General features: G+C 37.2%; 1 protein-coding gene and 1 pseudogene across 1 annotated transcript; one reads left to right on the plus strand and one right to left on the minus strand.

Annotated features, from left to right (window-relative positions):
* Positions 1-1,585: 1,585 nt before the first annotated feature.
* Positions 1,586-2,629, plus strand: LOC147327287 (ras-related C3 botulinum toxin substrate 2-like; annotated as a pseudogene).
* Positions 2,630-5,976: 3,347 nt separating this feature from the next.
* On the minus strand, positions 5,977-9,666 carry LOC147327288 (snake venom serine protease KN9-like). The gene is made up of 6 exons (XM_086297505.1): positions 9,522-9,666; positions 8,978-9,164; positions 8,533-8,721; positions 6,738-6,799; positions 6,295-6,434; positions 5,977-6,197 (listed from the first exon to the last, which is right to left on the minus strand). The coding sequence occupies exons 1-6, from the start codon at positions 9,559-9,561 to the stop codon at positions 6,042-6,044; spliced, it is 774 nt and encodes a 257-aa protein (XP_086153631.1). The 5' UTR covers positions 9,562-9,666; the 3' UTR covers positions 5,977-6,041.
* Between the last annotated feature and the right edge of the window lie 7,192 nt (positions 9,667-16,858).

The following is a 16,858-nucleotide window of genomic DNA, read 5'->3' on the forward strand; positions in this document are numbered from 1 at the left end:
GGCTTGCAGTAGTATCTATCAAAAGTGGTCCAAGGAAGGAGCAGTGGTGAACCAGCAACAGGGTCATGTGCAGCGCATGAGGCTGCATAGCTGCAGACCAGTCAGGGTGCCCGTGCTGACCTCTGTACATTCATGAAAGCACCAAAAATGGGCACATGAGCATCAGAACTGAACCACGGAGCAACAGAAATACATGGCCTCTAAAGCTGTGCCCTCTTTCAGCAACGCAAACATGTTTCAGGACTGGTTTAAAGAGTACAACAACATGTTTAAGGTTGAGAAGCTCCGAGGCCCCACCTCGCAACTTCCAGAACTTAAAGGATCTGTTGCTAGAATCTTGTTGCAGATACAGCATACCTTCAGGGCTCCAGTGGAGTCCATGCTTCAGGGCTGTTTTGGTATCAAAAGGGGGACCTGTGGCCTGTGGTCATAATGTTATCCCTGATCGGTATCTGCATGAGTGTGTGTATACACTGTTACTGTAACTTGTTTATATGTAAACAAGGTTATAACTTTTCATCTTCCACTTTCACAGTTGCTAATCTTTTTGCAGTCATGATTAACATTGCTCATGTTGACTCATTGTGAATCATGTTGCTGCATCTGTGGGAAACATAAATGAACTTTGGGAACATAATGGCTCCTTCCACACTAAAACTCTGTCTCGGTTATTTTTGTTTAAAAAAAAAGAACCTCACTCCTCTCCACAGTGACGTCCTCCTAAACTTACATTACTCAGAAAATCTGCCAACATGTGCGTAGATGCTGAAGCCCAACGTAAATGGACTACACTCTGTTAATATCACTAATGGCACAGGAGGATGAGTGTACTTAAGTAGTATTTGCACAGACCTAATGGAAAAGCAGAGTGTGCCATGGTTAGCAGGTGTTTCTACATTTTGGGAGAAAAACAGCAATCAGACTGCGTGAATGTTGTTCTTCCAGCAATCTGAACTCTTAACTCTATAAATATGTTTAAACAACAAACAGAATCACGTATATCCTCCCTAACCACCAGCAGGATCTCAGATAGTGTTGACTGTTTGTCATAGTTGTTCTATGTTTGACAGTTTACGTTATTTCAGTGACTTTTCTATTTCAGGAAATCCATCCATCTTTTTAACTACTGGGTCATTAAGTAGGCTGAAGCCCATCCCAGCTGTCATTAGGCAAAGGGCGGGGTAGACCTCGGACAGGCCATAAAACAGGATTAATCTGGTACACTAGTCTCTTTCTTTCTGTAAAAAAAACATCTGTGTCTGCAAACATTTGTGTTATCAGTTTCATTTGAGCCTGAATACATTTGAATATGAATATGAAATTTCTCAAGTTTTTAAAAATGAGAAATTAAACTGTTATTCTACTATGAGACCACACGGGGGCAGCCCTGCCTTATTATGTATTATTCTCTCTTACTAGACATGGTTAGGATGGCTTTTGTGTCAAACTAACCAAAGTAATGTTGTTGGTTAATGTTTTTGTGAACAGTGGTATTTCAAGTATGGTCCTGTTTTTTTCTCCATTACAGGAGTTTCACTGGTTAAACAATCAGTGAATTGAAAGATTGTTGAATGAATGAATAACCAATGAAATGAAAGGTTGCCTATGACTTGTTGGCTGATCGCTGACCTTCTCTACTCTCCCCACAGATTCGACAAATATTCAGCTAATGTGATGGTGGACAGCAAGCCGGTCAACCTGGGCCTCTGGGATACAGCTGGACAGGAAGATTATGACAGGCTCCGCCCACTGTCCTAGCCACAGACGGTACAGAATCACACATACACACACAGGCACACACAGTAACTAATGGACATAAAGTTACACAGACAGAACTTATATAACATGTCAGCTAATTAAAACTGCAGCAGCTATTCTAATTCTTTGTCTCCTTGTCTCTCCATCCAGGATGTTTTCCTAATCTGCTTCTCCCTGGTTAGCCCGGCATCCTATGAGAACGTCAGAGCTAAGGTGAGTTTTGGCTGTTTTTTATGAGGCCTGTCTCTCAGCTGCCGAGGAACAAAATGTAAAAAAGAACAAACGGAACAAAAGCAGGAATTTATTATAGAGAAAAAAAATAGGTACTTGGATTACAAAATGGAGAAAAAGCCTAAACAGGTCTAATAATTGATGTGAATGAATGATTGATGCTGTGGGTGAAAGTTGGATGATGTATTTCTCTAATCTTTAATAGCTACAGCATATCATTTGTTTTTCATGCCTTCATCCACCTTTCTGTAACACCTGGCATCAGAGCTTCATCTCCCTCCACCTTTGATTCTGTTTTTTGCCTCTAACACGTTCCTTGATTTTGCGTGTTCCCCTTTCTTGCCTCTTATTTAGTTTTCCTTTACTCTGTATTCTGCCAGTGGTACCCTGAGGTCCGTCACCACTGCCCCTCCACGCCCATCATCCTGGTTGGCACTAAGCTGGATCTGAGGGATGAAAAGGATACCATTGAGAAACTGAAGGACAAGAAGCTGGCGCCTATCACCTATCCACAGGGCCTAGCTCTGGCTAAGGAGATAGGTCAGTCACTCTTACTTTATTTGCTTGAAAAGCACTTTAAGATTTGAAGCTCTCCTCACCAGTGAAGATATGAAACTAGCAGATGAAGATGCTAGAGAACTTTGTAGCCTGAACAGCAACTCCGAACAGCAAGAACCCTGTTATCATGGTTCCGAAAAGGTAGATGTCTACAATGTCCTCGATTGACAGTCCCGCCAGGCACACGACCCTCCAGTTCCTCCACCCGTCCATTGTGTATCCAGAGGGGAACGTCCCTCTAGGACACTCGGACTTACGCAAGCCCAGGCTTCTCGTTGAGAAGAGTGTGTCAATTGCATTCAGGGACCAGTTGTTCAAATCCATAATTCTTCTTTTAGGTTGTAACAGACCGTGAGAGTCATCCAGGGCAAAAGTAGAAAAGTAGACGAGACTAGACAAGGACATTGAGAAGCCAAGCAGGAAAGAGAAGGAAGAGGGAGAGGAGAAAAGTGCGACTGCCTTCATCCAGAGCCAAACGAGAAAGGAAACTGTAGACACTTATCACTAAGAGGTGATTCAGAAGTTTGTTCTTGCACATATAATGGACAGAAACATTAAAGAGAAAAGAAAAGACATAAATGAACACAACACAAGACAGAAAAGTTTCACATGCTTTGTACTCAATTTCATTTTTTTGCAGAGGAAAAATAAATTTGTCCTGAATATTGTTGGAGTAATTTTGTCCCACAGGCATCAATTTAACCCCATGATTTATGTGACCTTTGTTTTAGATTCTCACAGGAGCACAGAAGAAGAGAAAAGGACTGCAGACCCTGAAGAATATATGCAAATCTGCCATGTCTCTAATGTATATCTACAACTTTAAACAAAACAAAAAACCAAACAATGTATGGTGTGCAGGTTTGCTATTGTTTTAGAAATGCCAACGAGCTCTTCAGTCCAAATCCAGACGCTGCCCAGACAGGATTTCTTTGTAAAATATATCAGTTTAGAGATTATAGACCCTTTGAGTTTAAGTGTAAGTCTGAGAGCAGCATGCTGCCTTCATCTAAAGTACTGCCAACAATATATATGTGTTTCATGAAACCTAAAATAAAAATAACTTTTGTAACTGAAATAAACACAGTGTTTCAGTGTGATTTGTTCACTGTGCTGTTTTCAGGGTGATGAATGTAAGGAGCAGAAATGGTCGTTTGTGAGGAAGCAAGCAACAAGCAAACTTGTGTCTGAATAAGATTTATTAACAAATGTATTATTTGTTGTGCTATTAAAATAAAAATAAAACATTTGATTGCACAAAAGATTCACATTATTTCTCCACAACATGTGACCTTTTGGATTGAATGCTGATACTGAATTCTGGAGGATATAAAATTCTCATTTTGATACAGCTGCTGATATCGTCTGTACTCTATCCTTATTTACATATTGTGGAGAATTTTTATAGGTTAAGTGTAATTCATTTGCTGTACTTGGTGTATTTCTAGCTCATTTTTACAAGTGCACCTACTTCCAAGGCAAACCTTTGAAATATCAAAATTAATTTTGATTTGAAATTTTAAAATTAAATTTTGATACATTTTTGATTGCTGCCTACTTCAGTCAGAGATTATTAGATCTATAAAGAATATAGAAAATATATAAGAGCAAAATATAACAGTTGGTTCTGGTTCTACAATGTAAATAGTCATGAAAATAAACAAAAACCATTCAATGAGAAGCTGTGTCTAAACCTTTCACTGGTAGGGTATAAACCTGAAGCTACAGTCTCACACACAAACACAAATCCTTATCCTTCTATGGAATATGTAAGGTAGTGGATACAAAGTCTTTATATCATAGAGAACATTGGTGTTGCAAATAAAACAAATAACTAATGGTGGAGAAAATGGTTAATATTAGGATTTGATGATCACAGTTCTTTCATTTTTGCTGTTTATATCTAACATTAAAATACTACAGGTTACTGTGTTTTAAGGACTGATTGTCCCATGGCAACATGACTTTACATGATTAAAAAAAGGAGATCAGGAAATTTCTTTAGTTAGGCTCCAGATCAAATTGGATTGAGCAGGTATTCTTGTAGGTAAATAGCTTACAAATATAACTGTTATGTTTTCTAATCTGTGTTCTGCTAGCTGCAATTTCAGCAGTGTGAAACAGTGTGAGTAGCAGATTAGAACCAAACATGTTTGTTCCTAATCTGATGATGCTGATCTCAGTTTGTGTGTAGTAGGAGGAAAAATAGTGGCGTAGTCTACAGCTTAGATATGGAAATTGCTTTTTTTTATTGCAAAAACGTTTCTACAGTAGGATCACTGTGGCGACTGCTTTAAAGCTTCTTCGTGCCAGTTTTCATCTTTGCTTTGTGTTGTTGGCTTTGGGTTCATACCTAAATACTAAGAGAAAGATTGTATATGTGTCATCAGGATAGTGATTTGTGTCGGTATGTGAGATTGTAGCTTTAGGTTTATATAAACTACCAGTCAAAAATTGGGACACACCTTTACATTGTAGATTCTCACTGAAGGCATCAAAACTATGAATGAACACATATTAAATTATTTGGAAAAATTTGTCATACCCTTTGATTACTGCTTTGCAGACTCTTGGCATTCTCTTGGTGAGCTTCATGAAGTCGTCATCTGAAATGGTTTTCCAACAGTCTTGAAGGAGTTCCCAGAGATGCTGAGCACTTGTTGGCCCTTTTGCCTTCACTCTGCGGTCCATCTCATCCAAAACCATCTCGACTGAGTTTAGGTCATTTGACTGTAGCCAGGCCATCTGTGTACCAACCTGACTTCTGCACAACACAACTGATGGGCCCAACCTCATTAAGAAGGCAAGAAATTGCACAAGTGAACAAGGCACACCTGTGATGTGAAAATCATTTCAGGTGACGACATCATGAAGCTCAGTGAGAGAAGGCCAAGGGTTTGCGGCGATGTCAATAAAGCAAAGGGTGGCTACTTTCAGGAATCTAAAATATAAAACATGTTTAGAGTTTTTATCAATTTTTTATTTGCTATATATGATGTCTTCAGTATACATCCATCAAAAAACATGTGGCATAACAGATCTACAATGATAAATGCTTGACGAAGGAAGGCAAGAATAACAATCAGCCACATGTTCATTATGACGATCCTCTTTTAGCAATTAATTTCGCTCTAACTGAAAGCGCTTTGAGTACTCTGTGAGAGTAGCACTATATAAGAATCAGTCCATTTAACAATTTTAACTATATAGTGAGGGGATATAGAGCTCAATTTGTAAAGTATCTGATAAAGCGGTCAGATAAATGTATATGCAGTATTTCCCTCTTAGAAGCAGAAAAAAAATCATGAAATTAAACAAGTATAAATTTCTCATATTTGCACTTAATACCATATTACAGTAAATGTCCCCAGTGATTATCTAACAAATGACCCAACAGCTTCCATATTTTGTAGATATTCTAGAGTAGAAACAACACACAGCACACAACTTTCATGTAGATACGATTGTTTATTCTGAATGTAAATTTAATTCGGTTATTTTCCAGTGCTTTGAGCAATTTTCTGGTTTATCCAGTCCATGTAAGGACAGACATTCACAGTAACAGCTAGTCCACCAAAACAAGGGTCCTTACTGCCACTGATTACACCATAAATCCTGTCTTTGTATATCACTCCGCCACCAGAATCACCCTGAAAGAGAAAAATATAATTTACTATAAGGTTGTTTGAAAATATATGAGAGATACTCAGATGATATTTAGTAATGTTAGCGTTCATGCCAACTCACATTAAGTACATATATGTCAGGTTCTTTCAGACACAGTCTCTTGTCATACGGCACATATGCAGTACACTGAGAGTATCTGGTACGCTCACAGTCAACAACATGCATGTTTGCACACTTTAGATGAGGTGGTTGGCCATCGACTAGAGAAAAAAAAAAAAAAGAAAAGAACAAAAGTCATTCATAACCTTTGAAAAACTAAAATCTTAAGGAAAATGATATTTTCCTTTATTTCTAAAAACAATTCAAATGTTTTTCAAGCAAAATGTTTTCTTTAAAAAAAAAAACTGCATCTAAAAAGGTGGGAACCTGCCATGTAATATATACACTGTGAAATAAAATAAAAACAACTTTTTTTTTCATACAAATTAAATATACCAAAAAAACACACAAACCAAAATGAGATTTTAAAATAAACTGAACTAATCAAGAAAAATTATTCTTACTTTCATTCATGTTCTTATCTAGCTGGTAATTCCCAAAGCCTGCCACCTGAACGATGTCATTTCTAGAAACAGAAAAAATTGTCACAAATTAATTCCACATCCACACGTGTCTTGTAAACACAGAATAAAATAATAAATCATAATGATGTACACTGCATGCTGGGGATTTCCAGTCCAGCTACAGCTACTAACTCTGAGTAACTGTGAGGGTTCAGATATCACACATCACTGTTTGCCACACGTGTTTCATTGTCATTCACTGCGTGTCATGGATGTAACTCCTAAAATCAAAACAAGGAATCTTAACTCTTGATCCAGGCTCAGTGATATTATCGTTGATGTCAGTCAGGTGGAGATGCAGGTATAATGTCAGTCATGGGTTTGAAACTTCACAAGTATGATGTCATCCTGTTGATGGACTACTGCCCTGACCTGCGTGATAACCATCTTCTCCTGCTGCATTAACTTGTTTGAACCTTTCTAAGTCCCGTTCTGAAAACCGTTCCATGGTTGGATACATTTTTTGTTTCACTGAGCCTCGTGTTATCAGTTAGAGCAACAAACACTGTAAGTGGCTTTCATGGTTTCATTTATAATATTATATCAAATTATATTTTCTTATTACCCTGCTTATTAGTTGTGGGTAATGGATTCCATGACCTCCCTACAAGATGATCTTATATACAATCTCAAAGCTTATTCACTGTTTTTTAAATTCATATTTGTTAAAGGACACCTCTATGAAGACAGATTAGAAGTTCAATATGTTGTATGATTTTCACTTTAGTCAAGCAGCCTTAACAGGAATCACATTTCTTTCAGTAATGACTTATTTACCCGTTACTCTCATAATACACTGTGTGACAGGCAGATCCAATATCCAGGACTAAACTCAAAAGCAGCTTTAAATATAGAGTACTTGGCGATACTAGCTCGGCTATTGCAACAGACAAACAGGACACAGCCAGAAAGAGATCCAGACAAACAAAAGTACAAAACAAAGGACTTAAATGCACACAAAGTAATCAGGCAGATGGGACACATGAGGTAACACAGGTGAACTCAATCAGGCAAACAACAGGGGGAGCAAAACTGAACACAACACACACTGAGACTACCAAAATAAGAAGGGAAACAGAGCCAGAGGTTAAACTCCAGACATACAAACCTGGGAAGGACAAAAACCTGCTGCCTGTTACAAACAGACTACAGAGTACAGAGTTATTCTTTAGAGGGAATGAATGAAAATGATAATCATTTATTTTAAACTGGTATTAGTATGTTTATTATTACTATATTATATTATTTTTCTTAAATGGTCCTCTTTTATATTCATTCATGTTTCATATTCCACTTGCTGAATGAAATTCACTGTCTAAAAGACACAGAAATACTATTTTTAATGTTGTTAATGATGTTAATGTGTACAGTATAACGTGTCACGGTTCTGGGTCATTTTGACCCAGCATTTGCAGTTTGTTATATTTTTATGTATTATGGTTTTTATGTCTTCTGATTGTCTTGTTTTAATTCCATGTTTCAGTTTATTCTGGTTTAGGGTTTTGTTCTTAGGTTTTATGTCTTGTGCCCTCGTACTTTGTGTAGGTTTAGTTCAGTGTCAAATCTGCGCCTTTGTGGATTGTTTCCTGTTTTACTTTGGAGGTCCATGTCTCATGTCAGTGTATTCAGTTTTGCTTCCCCCTGTCTCGTTACTAGGGGTGGGTATCGAAAACTGGTTCTTACATCATAGATGTAACTTTTAAGATTTAAAAGGATTAAAATAACCTTAACTCACTCTTCAGGCTTTTTGTTAAGGTTATTGTTCTTATCCTTGCAGGTAGGAAGAGCAACAGGTTCAACATCAGTAATAGCGTTTGGTAACTTCAGGAGCATGATGTCATCTTTTTGATCATGTGGAAATATGTTCTTTTGGTCAATTTTCACTGCTGTTCCTTGACCTGGATGTACACCTACAACTGCATACCTGTAAGGAATGATAACAACATTCACCTCCAAGTTTAGCATAATGTATTTATCTGTATAGATAACTGCATGGACTTGCTGCCTCACATTTACAGATGTGATGTAACAGCTAAAAGCACTTTAGTTTTTACTTCATTAGGAACAAATTTGTCATTAATGTTATGTCAACTATAGCACAGTTTTCATAATAAATATTTCCAGAATTATATATAAATATCATGGTAACTTGCTCAGTAAAAACAGTTTTTTTTTCTCACATTGGATCATCCTTGCAGTGAGCTGCAGTTAGAACCCATTGTTTACTGATCAGAGAGCCACCACAGTAACCGGATTTTCCATCAGATTTGGTTGACAGGCTGACATGGTACCGTCGCTCACTTTTGTCACAGACTTTTCCATTATAAATTCTCTTTTGCAGATCCACTGCTGTGCTCAGTGTGACACCTGAAACAGAGGATCCGGCATCAAGGGACTGGTTACAACAGTTGTTTAACAAGCAGCACATTTAATCTTAAGAGATGAAAACAGGTGAGTTACCTGCAGTGACAAACTGTTACTTGTTGGTGAAATAAAACAAATGCATATTCAGCATTATTATTCTTTATTCATGCAGCCTAGACCTGTCTGAATGCACACACTTGTTTGAAAAGACACTCTGTGCTATTTGAGCAGCACAGAGAGAAATTCAAAGAAGCTCAGAAACTATTTGCTGTGTAATTACAAAAATGTAATTGACTCGTACCCAAAACATGTTTTTTTTTAATATAAATATGTAACAAATTTGAAGAAATACATACTCACCAAGCCACAGCACAAGAAGAAGAAAAGTGAGGTGAGTCATCACTGTTGCTGACCTTACTACTACCTTCTACTTCAATGACTGAACCAGTGTCAAAGTGGCCCTTTTTAAATTTGTACATGTTCTCCTATTGGCCCACAAGCCACTAATACCCTCCTAAAGTTTTATCAACACTAACCCATTGGCCACAAACACTGAACTTGCATACATTTGATTACTAATCAAATCAGATGAACATTTGCTGTGTAGGCCCCTCCCCTATACTGCAAGTATCATCCTGAATGAAACTGTTGAACAGTTTTTTAACTATTAAAAAAAAATCCATAGACCTTTCTTACTGGGAAAAACTGCACTTTCTTACAAATATTGCCTTTATACCTTAGCTTAAGAAATTTTTAAAAATCGATGGAAATACAGTGTTTAAAAAAATTAACTCACAGCATTGTATCTTTGTATCTACAGGATTACAAAATATGAAAAAAGTACAATCCATACATATATTTTGTTGTGTGACAATCAGAAGAAATCTGAAATTCCTGTATTTTAACTAGTAGCGTATGTCATGCTTTAACTTTGTATGTTTTGATAGACCCTCTCAGAGGAGATCACACTGGGCAACCTGTAAAGAGTTTGATAAAATTATTGATCATTCCATTGTACAAACTATGATCTTTTAATAAATATCAAGTATTTGTGATGCTTAAAAGGAAATTATTTGATAATTTCTATTATCAAATTTATTTTTATTTTATTCAGAGGTGAATAAACAGTGTGTTGCTTTATTTTCTACATTATTTAAAAATCATTTTAAAAACAGCATGTAGCCAAGTCTTAGAGAAAGTGATGATGTGTGGCATTATGGAAACTGCAGGTTTTCCAGATTTGCTTGTCAGCTATTTGACATGAAGAATAGAAACATTAGCATTATTGCACGTAAGGTTTTCAAGGTGTATTTGCAAGTGAAGAAATCTCCAGTATTAGGAGGGTTGCCTCACTAGTGGAGGCCTCAGAAGGTATACCTCTATGAGCCTGACTTTGTTAGAGAAAAACAAAGCTGTAAATCTCTCGGTTCAAGGATGAGCTGAAGATATAGACCTGCAACATGATATGTGGCTATGTGTAAGTGCTGTGGAATGTTATTTGTCTTCAAAGACACTCATCAAGTGTTTGCATTTTATTAACTAAAATTCCACGACAAGCTGTATCTGGATGGGTGAATACTTTTGGCAATATAGTATACCAAGCCTCATATTTTTTTCCAAGGTTTTAATCTCACTTCTCAATAGAATTAATGTTAGGGCAGCAAGAAGTAATTCCATAGGCTGACAAAGAAAACAGTTTAGGAAAATTAAACCTAGGAGTCTGTACCTCTTCAGTAAAAAAGAAGATAGTCGTAAGTAAAGCTTAGAAAGGCAAACATGTAAGTGTTTGAGGGTACACATTTGTATCTGCACTCACACCAAATAGAAGTAAAACAACAGAAAATGAAATTTTAGATCAGCATATGGATATGTTTATCTCTGTTACCAAAATAACTTCTAAGGCACGAATCATGGCAGCACAGGAACAAACTCTGAGCACAAGATCCATAGAGGCTGGGGTCTACCACACCAGGCAAGACCCCAGGTGCAAGCTGTGTAAAGATGCCCCTGAGACAATCCAGCACATAACAGCAGGGTGCAAGATGCTAGCAGGCAGGGCATACATGGAACGCCATAACCAAGTGGCCGGCATAGTGTACAGGAACATCTGTGCTGAGTATGGGCTGGAACTCTCAAAGTCAAAATGGGAGACACCCCTAGGGTGGTCGAGAATGACCAAGCAAATATATTGCTGGACTTCCAGATACAGACGGACAAAATGGTGATGGCTAAGCAACCGGACATAATAGTGATATTAGTGGTGGACAAGCAGAGGAAGACGGCTATAGTGATAGACGTAGCAATACAGAATGACAACTACGTCAGGAAGAAGGAAATTGAGAAGCTGGAGAAGTACCAAGGGCAGAATAGAAGGAATAGAAGGAAATTGTTGCTAATATTATTTGTGTCAGACTGTGGCATGTATATCAGCATAAATTCACTCAAACACTGTGTGTACTTTTCTAAAAGGACACTCTATATGTGCACTTTGGTCCAGTGGGTGCTGCACATTCTCCTATTGTTGCATCAGTTTGTTGGTGCTACATGACTTGTGCACATGAGCAGCCCATTGTACTGGATGTTTATCTGAGTCTATGCATATGTGTGGCTTGGAAAAGACATTCTGTGACCACATTTACCTCCTGTTAATTTTCTAATAAGAAATGTGGATGAAGGCAGCAGTGTGGCTGGGATGCTACACTGCTGCCGCTGTTCAGTCATCCACCCATTCACACACACACACATTCACACACAAGTGATGGCAAGCTACATTGTAGCCACAGCTGCCCTGGGACGCACTGACAGAGGCGAGGCTGCCGGACACTGGCGCCACTGGGCCCTCTGACCACCACCAGTAGGCAACGGGTGAAGTGTCTTGCCCAAGGACACAACGGCCGAGACTGTTTTACTGTTTAGTACATCTTATAATCTTGATTGAAATCATTATTACTTTTTAATAAAGTGTTTGATATTTTTATTACTGTTACTGTTATGATACCTTTTTTTATCGGCTTGAAAAAATGTTAACACACAAAATGAATACTTTGTCCTCCTGCGGAGGTGTGGCCTGTTAGTCTCACATTTGGCATTAATGTCTTCTAATGAAAATGGATTCTGTGGATGTTGACTTTCCCACTTTGACGTAACTCCCGCTCATTTCAACATGCAAACATGCTGTTCTCCCTCTTCACCCTAAAAAGGGAGATTTGGCTTTGTTTAAGAGCTGGAGACCAGTGTGGCTCTGTCAGGCACAGTTCAGTATATTGACTAAGAGATCTTGTACTTTATTTATATTAATTCAGTTTGGTTCATTTCAAATTTATTTAGTGTGATTGATCAGTAATTATAGCACTATGTCCAGATCATTCCCTATCAATAAGGATCTGGCATGTTAATATACACCCAGCAGCCAAATGCGACTCCTTAATTTTGATACGGCTGGTAAGAGGTCAAATGAGCATTTTCCTCTTCATGATGTTTGCTATATTGCTGATGGAAATATTAGTATCAGTTTCACTGTAAACATTGTACTCCTTTCATTGGGTTAAGGTAAAAAAATGTACCCTAACCCAATTTATCAGTGTAAATGTGGTCATTCGTACTCAGTGTAAAACACAGCAGTAAGACAGGAAGACAAATTAAAAACTTCCCGGTGCCCATTGTGTGCTATCTCTTCTCTGCTCTGCTGTTTATTTACAATATTTTGAAAAGATGGAACATCCATGAATTTCACAGTGGCAGACGAGCAGTGGGTGGACACTGCAAAGTTGGTGCCCAATTCCAGATGTAAGCCAGGACTAATGCTGTGTGATATTACTAAAGTCTCATAGTTACTGTATATGCAATGTCTTATCCTGATAACAGGGTAACTAGCACCACTGAATGTTCATTCTTTCAGTGGTGCTAGTTTCATGTACTGTTTATAAGACTGGGGAAACCTGCAGTCAGCTGAGACTGAAGAAGTCATTTGGATGAGTGATGAAATGTTTCTCCCACTGAAAACGCTATGTCCAGATGAACAGAATCAACCTTTTGGGGTTTACTGGATGATTCTACATGCATCAAGACATTTTAACTGAAAGATGATCAGTGGAAACAGGAAGCACCTGTGCTCAATTTTCAATGTCATGGCAAAAGCTGTAGAGTATTTTTTGTGATCACTGACCAAACTTGAGTTTGCAGCAGCTGTTTTACTTCCAGTCTGCCTGCAGATGATTAGCAGGTGCTTATCTCTATCTCTGTTAGTATAATGGGTTCTCCTGCTGTTGGCTTATCAAAGAGAGTCAAACTGGCATTGTGCTTTAACATCAGTGCGTGTTTGATGAAAGATACATTATAGTAACAGTGGACTATTGTGGGCTGCTCTTTTTATGACTGGGATTTTACACACAAATACAATAATTTACTTTGACCACAAACATTTAAACATTTCATTCAGCCCACTTTGTTTTTATTATTTTTTAAAATGTTTTTAATATCAGTATTATCTTTAAAAATATTATATAAGGTATTTCAGAAGTTGTTGTAATATTAACCTTCAGGCTTTAATGTTTGATGACAGATCATATTGACTGATTGTTCCGAGAGGCTGTGAGTTTGACTGAGAATATTATAAGATGGAATTGGACAAGGAAAATGAAAAAGGAATAGAGAAGGACATGGGGAAAAGGAGAGAATATAAAGAGGGATGACTCAGAGCAGAGAGGGAAGATGTGACACCAGTAAGAAAGTAGGTGGATAACAGAGACATGAGATGAAGAAATGAGAAAAGATGTAAAGATGTCACAGGAAAAATGATAGAAAGAGGACAGAAGGAAAAAAGAGGTGAATAAGTTTCCTCCAGTCCCACCTGAAACACCAACAGCTCTTTTGTTCTGACATCTATCTCTCTGTTTATACTGTGTATTTAATCTATTTATTTGGTGAATTATAAGTAAATGAGTAAATATGCAAATATATATGTATGCATGGTTGTTTGCAATTTTTAAAGGAGGGACACTGTAATTCAGTTCTACATACAATAACAAAAAACACATTCATTCATTCATTCAGTGCTTTCATTTTATCATCAAACTTCTCTGTCTGCTTCTACGCTCTCTGTGAAAAAAGTTTTTTTTTAACATGTATTAATTTATTTTTTTTAATTGGCCTCTTTAGCTGTAAAACTTGTTATCCTCTCTTCTTCTGGTCAAAGGGCCTTTTTCTGTCTAATATTGTTTGAGCAGAACTGTGGGAATGTAAATCAGCATAAATGCACTCTAAAGTTCCCTACTGTGTGTATGCAGGTGGGGGTTTTCGCTTCCCTCCAAACTCTAATCTCTCACCTGGATCTGAGTGACTTTTGCATGCAAGCGAGCGCTTCATTGTGTTGTTATCTGAGTCTTTGCATATGTGCAAAGACTCAGATAACAAGCAAATTCCATTCAAACCTGTTCTGTGACTTGATCCACATGATGAGTTTGTAAGAGTGTTGTTCCGACTTGCCAGTCTGCAAGTGTTTGTTTTATAGTAAGAAATGTGGAGACAGCAGCAGTGTGGCTGAGATACAGAAAGGATGCATTCAATGAAAATCTGGTGAAAAGATGTCCCTGTGTAAATCTGTACTTTTTTGCTTGTTTGCATAAAGGGTTTCAGCATTATGTTTGACTTTTGGTTGCTCTAATCTTGGTATTCTCAGTGTAGTGCTACTTTACTAGCTAACATAATACATAAATATAGATACTGGAAATTAATACTGCAATTTAAGTCACTAACAATCTGGGAAGCAGATTTTTAGTCATTTATTTTGCATAGGCTATTATTATTAGGAGCCTTGCGACAGACTGGCGACCTGTCCAGGTTGTACCCTGTATCCGGCATTTAATTAAGGAAAAATTGAAGATACCTTCTTTCTAAAGTTTAACGTATCAGGACATAAAACATATAATCTATTCTATGTCAGGCTTTAAAATGATGTATTACACAAATTATACTAAAATGTTTTTTATTAAGATGCAAAATCCTAACATCTGTAAAACTGTATGATGAGTAATAACAGGTAACATGTGTTAGTAAATATTTCACTGAAAATAAATTTAAAATTTAAAATGACTCTGCATTTAAACCCTCAGGGGAAACTTTCAGCAACAAGTACTGAGGTCAAAGTTCAGGAAATGATCAAAGTTCAAACCTGTTGTGTTTTGGTGTGATAACACAAGCTGTGCTGCATAAATGTACAAATGTATTACTCAACATCTCCTCTTTTTAAATATATAATAAAGAAAACGAGTGACTAGAACTTATATTGTCTCATATTGTTATTAATTGTCAGGTTGCTTGTTAATCTTTTGTCTGTCAGTTTGTCCAGATAAACTTTGTTTCTCATGGTTTAGTTCATACAAACCGTCTCCTCTCAGATCTCAGAGGACTGAAGTCTTATTATGAGTGCCTGTACAGTATGATAGTATCTGTGGCACTGAGAAATCAACTGATTCGTTTTTATAAAATGAAAGACTGATTAACGGCGGATGTTTTCTGCTCCCCACAGATTTTACAACAACCAGCTAAAGTGGCCGCTGACAACAAGCCAGTTAACCTGAGCCTCTTTCTCATAGTAGGCCAGGCACGTTTGGATAACTTTATTCCATTAATGAATGAATTCATCATTTAAAAACTGCTGTTTCTATTTACTTCTGTTACCTTTGACTTTTATCAACCTTTATTTGATCTGACAAATTTAATCATAACAAATGTGCGACATAATTAGAAATCAGGAAATAGTGCAAATACATTAATTTGAGAAATGGGTTAAAGTGGAAAAAAACATTTGTTTCTCCCTCTTTCTCTCCAATTAAGTTCAAAGGTCCTTTACTTGTTGACTTTAATTAATTAAATTTGGTTGATTTTTATTTTATTTCATGTGAATGATCAGTATTTACTTATTAAAAGCACTTTGTCCAGGTCATTCACTGTCATACAGGTTCTGGTGTGTTGATATATTTTGGGCAGCCAGATGTGCCTTCTTCTCCTCCAGAAGTGTTTTTAATTTTGAGATGTTGCTTAACTGATTAAAATTTGGAACTGAATTGGAAAAACATGTTTCTTTAAAAGATCAAAGTTCAACCAGTAACAGCACGAGGTGGAAGAGAAAAGACAGTCTTCTTTTTTTTAGCAGTTAATGTTGCTGTGCCCACAGTTCCTGATAGTGGTGAAAGATAAGTAAGTACTGAAGCAGCTGCTACTTAGACAGAACTCCTTAATGCCATTTGCAAGTCAAATCGACCTTATAGGCTGATATCAGGACAAAGGAGCATTTTTGTCTTCATGATGTTATATTGCTGATGTGCTCTTGGAAATATCAGTATCAGTTCCACAGTAAAAAATTTGCTCTTGTCATTATCTTATCAATAGAAATGTGATCTTTGTACACAGTGCAAACCACAGCCGAGGAAAGCAAATCAGAGATATCAATGTGTATTCATACACTTTTCTTCTCATAATTGTGTGCTGTCTATTCTCTGCTCTGCTGACTTTATACAATATTTTGAAACAGAAGTGTCAAGAAATATACTCTAAAACACTTCTTCAGTAAAGACTCAGAGAAGAGAAACACACAGAACTTCTAGCTAGCAAGGGCAGCCTCCAGAACTGAGACTCGCGCTGAGAAACTGCCCCGGTCTTTATTTATACTTCAGTGAGCGTTTGTTCCTTACATTGGA

Source organism: Aulonocara sp. 'chitande type north' Nkhata Bay, linkage group LG6, assembly GCF_057382095.1.
Source record: "Aulonocara sp. 'chitande type north' Nkhata Bay isolate Kocher_YH1m ecotype deep benthic linkage group LG6, A_spYH_male_GT1.1, whole genome shotgun sequence".
In the NCBI taxonomy this organism is placed as follows: domain Eukaryota; kingdom Metazoa; phylum Chordata; class Actinopteri; order Cichliformes; family Cichlidae; genus Aulonocara; species Aulonocara sp. 'chitande type north' Nkhata Bay.

Coding starts and splice junctions, on each gene's coding strand:
- LOC147327288 (XM_086297505.1), bottom strand. CDS start 9,561: ATGACTCACCTCACTTTTCTTCTTCTTGTGCTGTGGCTTG. Junction 9,165..9,521: donor TCTTCTTGTGCTGTGGCTTG/GTGAGTATGTAT, acceptor CCTCTGTTTCAG/GTGTCACACTGAGCACAGCA. Junction 6,198..6,294: donor CTGACATATATGTACTTAAT/GTGAGTTGGCAT, acceptor TTTCTCTTTCAG/GGTGATTCTGGTGGCGGAGT.